At 34.8% G+C, this 5,205-nt stretch overlaps 1 protein-coding gene across 4 annotated transcripts; it reads right to left on the bottom strand.

The window, feature by feature from the left end:
- Positions 1 to 418: 418 nt before the first annotated feature.
- Positions 419 to 2,893, bottom strand: LOC113237834 (E3 ubiquitin-protein ligase RNF181). Of its 4 annotated transcripts, none has more exons than XM_026474519.1 (4): positions 2,641 to 2,893; positions 2,397 to 2,535; positions 1,334 to 1,508; positions 419 to 1,169 (listed from the first exon to the last, which is right to left on the bottom strand). In XM_026474519.1, the coding sequence occupies exons 2-4, from the start codon at positions 2,528 to 2,530 to the stop codon at positions 1,035 to 1,037; spliced, it is 444 nt and encodes a 147-aa protein (XP_026330304.1). In that variant the 5' UTR covers positions 2,531 to 2,535; positions 2,641 to 2,893; the 3' UTR covers positions 419 to 1,034. The 4 variants fall into 4 exon arrangements, with proteins under 4 accessions (XP_026330304.1, XP_026330306.1, XP_026330305.1 ...); XM_026474521.1 differs by having other exon boundaries at positions 2,748 to 2,893; XM_026474520.1 differs by having other exon boundaries at positions 2,752 to 2,893.
- Between the last annotated feature and the right edge of the window lie 2,312 nt (positions 2,894 to 5,205).

Here is a 5,205-nt window from a genome sequence, read left to right as displayed (position 1 = left end):
ATATAAAGTTACGGAAGTACCGAAAATCCAAAAAACAAAAAGATTAAGATAATTCTCTATACAAGATAGACTCAAACATCACAACCAATTACAAGAGTTACTTTATACTATAGATATGCAAAATAAGGCTTTATACTATAAAGATGTTTTACCCTTCCTCCTGAGTAGTTTTGTTTATTGCACCAATTTTCGTACCTCTCGCGCTTAGAACTGTTCTCTAATTATTATTACTCTTAACATAAGCACAATAATTTAATGAAAATAGAACATTACATTTAGAAGACCCAATCAGTAAGACTTGGATCAATATAAACCATCTAAATCTATTTTCCCAAACTGTGTTTAAGGCTCAATTGAGATTTATTTATTTATTTATTTATTTATTTATAGATTGCCCCGGGACAGAAGCGAATTTTTATAATGAAATTGTACACATCATAATGAACTTTATGTATAACGTACGGACAAGATACGAGTCAAAAGACAGATCGCGCATCTTCCAGAGAATTCTCGTGCATTCTCGAGAGTTCCGGAGGCGTCTAACAACTTTCTTTGGCTTCAATACTAGTGGTATTGAAGCCAAGGGGAGGCGCAGTACGGCGTCACGTGTCTACAAAACAGGTATAGTTATAAATCTTTGTAAAATGGAAATATTCGCCAAAAGCTTTTATAAATCATGAACAAATTTATCTTCTTCTGCTTCACAAATAAGCGAAATAATCCAACATCCTTGTCATACAAAAGATCTAGACTAAACTACTGAACATCTACAACAGCCACAAAGTGCAGTCGTGCGAATTCGCTCGTCTACTCACGCAAAAAGGCTAAATTGCCGCTTCAGTTCCATTCCATACCATGGCGATGTAAATTGACCCTAAATTTACAATGTTCTAAATGAACTCGGTGCATCTTAAATATAGTAAACTCCAACAAAAAATTTTACTAACTTTTGTTTCCCTTTGAACTTCCTTACCCTTAACATGTGATAGCATAAAAACAATATACTATTAAAGACATACTATTCAACATCTTAATCAGCTAAACATAGAATTGTGCAGTATCTCAATGTCTTCTTTTCTTTGCTCAGCCCTTTTTTTCTCCTTTTTGAATGCTTCATACGCCTCATCATCTGTAGGAAGCTCGTGGCGACAGAACGGACAAGAATTGGTCTGTAACAATCATAAGTAGAAATGATTAATGCACATTTTATCGGCTCTGTAAATTTTCATGCTTGAACTATTTAACTTTTCAGTGCCTAATGAATACTTGTAGTCATAATTTACAACTGTTTTCAGCTGACATACAAGAAAAAAAAATCAATTTTCATATTTACCCTTTCCAACCAAGTGAGGATGCATGCAGCATGAAATAAATGGTGGCATGGCATCTCTAGAGCTTTTTCACCAATGTTGAAATCCTTAAGACAGATTGGGCAGTTCTTAACATCATTCTCCATAATGAACTCTTGTAAATTTGCTATTGCGTTTTTGGACGCCGGTGGAGGCAATCTGTAATCAATAGACATGTTAATTTAATACTAACTAGAATTAATGTGATGCACTACACAGTTACGAGCTAAAGCAAATTGAAACTAAACACACAGACAAAATAAAACAAAGTGATAAATAAAATTAAGCTATATGATGCTTAAATCATGCCAAATAACCAAAAGTAACAGTGGATCGGAAATAGTGACAAGTCAGGGATGCTACTGACAAAAGCATGGGGTTCAACAAAAAAGAGGTGGTTAGAAGATGTGATGCCTTTGTCCGAAGTAATTAGGAAGGACTGGTTAGATATTGCCTTGGAAGATCTACACCTAAAAGGAAATCAGATTGGCTAATATCAACATTTCTCATAGTATTTTAATTAACAATTATTGTAACCACAATGTGATCTCTATTTATAATTTTATTATAATTAAATACAGTATTAATAACTTTATGATATTATGGCTATTGTATAACCTCCTATGCCTGATCTACAATTATTTGGAAAAGTACCAAAACACCCAATGCATGTACATGAAAATATAGTAAATATAATTACATGCTTCAGGTCCAAGCAACATCCTAAGTTTTAAAAAATGCAACTGAGATTTATTCAAGTATTTTTCTAGGTACTCTATAGACATAATATTAGGATATATAGTGCAAAATTTGAATGCGACATTTTCATTAGTACACTAGGCGTTTACAGAATCATAGAAATAATATTATGAGTCTGAATCACTTCACATTTATGTACACCTAGTACATAGGGATCAAGAACAAAGTACACAAACAATTTTAAACAAGGCAAAAGACGGGTTACTGATGTAAACCTATTGCTAGATTGTTTACAAGAGGCAACTCTCAGATAAACTTAAATAAAAGATATATTCTTAGTTTACTTACCTGGGCCACTGTCCAGAGAAATCTTCGTCATACACACCAACATCCAGCAAGAACCTAGCCATATGCAATAAATGGTTTGGCTGCTCACCATCCCGTAACTCGCTCCAGCCCATCTCCTCAAAATACCCTGCCATTTTACCTACAAAACAGATTTTAAATAGTTCTTCTCCAAATTCAAGTAACAAAATAGTTAAGCTCGCGACTTTTCATGAAAATGTTTCTTTTCTTTTGTACCTTTTCTTACCTTATCTTTCCACCATATAACGTAAATTTTAAATTGAGAAAATTCAGCACAAGCCCATCATCAAAAATTCAAAATAGCGGTATCAATTAAATTAAGAAAGCACGTACTCACAAGACGATTTATTATTTATTTTCTTGAGTGGCGGGCAGCTGAAAAATCACTTGTCATAGTTCTCGAGAGCCAATAATGTACGGCCACAGACTACTTAGATATACAATGTACTCTTTGGGAACTACGTTCAGGACCATGGACTTGTATAAAGTAGTAATGCGTCTCTTTCTAATAGAGTGTTCATTAACACCGCGTTTACACTATCGTCGATTGTTTCGAAACGAAACATTCGTGTTGTTGTTGAAACGCGTTCACACATTCGTGCGATAGGCGATGCGATACACGCACGCATGTCTAAACGGTCCCTTCGCTATTCGCGTCGTGCATCGCATCGCCACTCGTGCGATCGCATTCTTTTATTTTTTTCCATCCTCTAAGGATCGCATCGTGAGCGGTATTTCGAGCACGAGTCAAAGGACATGAGTTTTTTTAAAGGTGTGCTTTTTTTGAGAGAAAAGTATACAAACTACAATCAATGGTAAATATAAAGTCTGATAAACTCTTGGTATTTCATGGCATGTATCCATATTGTTTTCGTAAATATTTATACAATGCCTTTTCATTAAAATGTACACACAAAAAAGGTTATTGTAAATTCTCGGACAACACTCAAACGGGGTAATTGTCACGGCTTTGTATATGAAACTGCACCGCGCACTAAGTTAATAAAACGAGCCGAGAGAGAGGCTTCAAAGCTTTTCAAAGTAGAAATGCGTCTCTTTCATTCATGTTTCAGCCAGCCACGTTGTATTTAACTTTTTTAATTTTTAAAGAAAATGTGGCCGCTTATGGATGACTAAAACTACTAATATTATTTCATAATTTAAATTAGTATACTTATTTGATATGCTACTTCATAATAGAAGGTTTCATTGTTGATATATTATTTTTGTATTATTACAGTAAAAGCATATTACCTTTAAGCTAATTTTATTTAAGCAAAATTAAAAAAGTTAATACACTAGACACTACCTAAGATGATTTTAATTAGCCTTGGCAACTTGTTAGACAAGGACAGACCACTACTTCGAGCTATCTCACGTAGCTTGGTTTTTATATTTATTTAAAATAAACCTTAACATAACCCAATAAGGTGTAAGTTTGTAATATTGGTATATCGAAGTGCGCGATAAACTGGTTTATGAAATATATAAATCCGTGGTAATTATATTAGGTGTCAACTTAGAATAATAACGCATAGAATGATAGTTTCATATCAAACGAACTGTCACAAGTGAGGCAAAAACCAAATTCATGTAGGCGTAAGCAACTTGTAACTACGCTCGTCGGCACGCACACAAATATACAAATAATGATCCCATGGAATAACATTTCCCTCAAAAGTGGGGAAATTGTATCTTGCTTAACTCATCATTAAGTTAAAGGTGCCTACAGATTTGCCCGACATTGTCGATCAGGTGCCTACAGATGTGCTCGATTTTGTCGATCGTTACTGTCGATCGACAATGTCGATCAGGTGCCTACAGATATGCTCGGTTTTGTCGATGAAAAACGAATATAGCACTTATTTGTAAATCCAAGATGGCGGACACGATTTTTCAAAATATGCTATATGGGTATCCTTTTCGAGGTATTTGGGGATGCTCATTACGAATATGGCACTCATTTCTAAATCCAAGGACAAAGAAATAGCGATGAAGAAAGTTAGAACTATATTCCTTAACGGAAACCAAATTACAAAAGACTTTATCCTGAAAATTCCACTAATTACGAATTCAAAGTTTTTGTTCAAAGTGATAGAAGATAATGTGATCTACTTAGAATAATAACGCATAGAATGATAGTTTCATATCAAACGAACTGTCACAAGTGAGGCAAAAATCGAATTCATATAGGCGTAAGCAACTTGTATCTACGCTCGTCGGCACGCACACAACTATACAAATAATGATGCCATGGAATAAAATTTCCCTCAAAACTGGGGAAATTGTATCTCGCTTAACTCATCATTAAGTTAAAGGTGCCTACAGATTTGTCCGACATTGTCGATCAGGCGCCTACAAATTTGCTCGATTTTGTCGAATATACTGTCGATCGACAGTGTCCATCAGGTGCCTACAGATATGCTTGGTTTTGTTGATTGTTACTGTCGATCGACAATGTCAAGTGACAAGAATTTTCAAAAATTTATTTTTGGTAATCCTTATGGAAATGGCATTTATATCTGAATACACGATGACGGACACGACTTTCCAAATAAATGCAACATGGGAATTATTTTCGAGGTATTCGAGGTGCTCATTACGAATATGGCATTCATTTCTAAATCCAAGATGGCCGGCACGATTTTTCGAATAATGGCAAGTTGGGTATCGTTTTCAAGGTATTTGGGGGTGCTCATTACGAATATAGCATTTATTTCTAAATCCAAGATGGCGGACACGAGTTTGCGAATAAATGCAATATGGATATCATTTTCGAGGTATTTGGGGG

Source organism: Hyposmocoma kahamanoa, unplaced genomic scaffold (assembly GCF_003589595.1).
Source record: "Hyposmocoma kahamanoa isolate Upper Pololo Valley unplaced genomic scaffold, ASM358959v1 94, whole genome shotgun sequence".
Classification (NCBI taxonomy): Eukaryota; Metazoa; Arthropoda; class Insecta; order Lepidoptera; family Cosmopterigidae; genus Hyposmocoma; species Hyposmocoma kahamanoa.
The sequence above is the reverse complement of the archived record's forward strand: the minus strand, read 5'-3'. Positions and strand labels throughout refer to the sequence as shown.

What these genes read in the sequence shown, in the direction of transcription:
- LOC113237834 (XM_026474519.1), bottom strand. Translation starts at nt 2,530, where the DNA reads ATGGCAGGGTATTTTGAGGAGATGGGCTGGAGCGAGTTACGGGATGGT. An exon ending in TTCTCTGGACAGTGGCCCAG is followed by an intron (nt 1,509 to 2,396) that starts GTAAGTAAACTA and finishes TATTGATTACAG; the next exon opens with ATTGCCTCCACCGGCGTCCA. An exon ending in TCCTCACTTGGTTGGAAAGG is followed by an intron (nt 1,170 to 1,333) that starts GTAAATATGAAA and finishes TGATTGTTACAG; the next exon opens with ACCAATTCTTGTCCGTTCTG.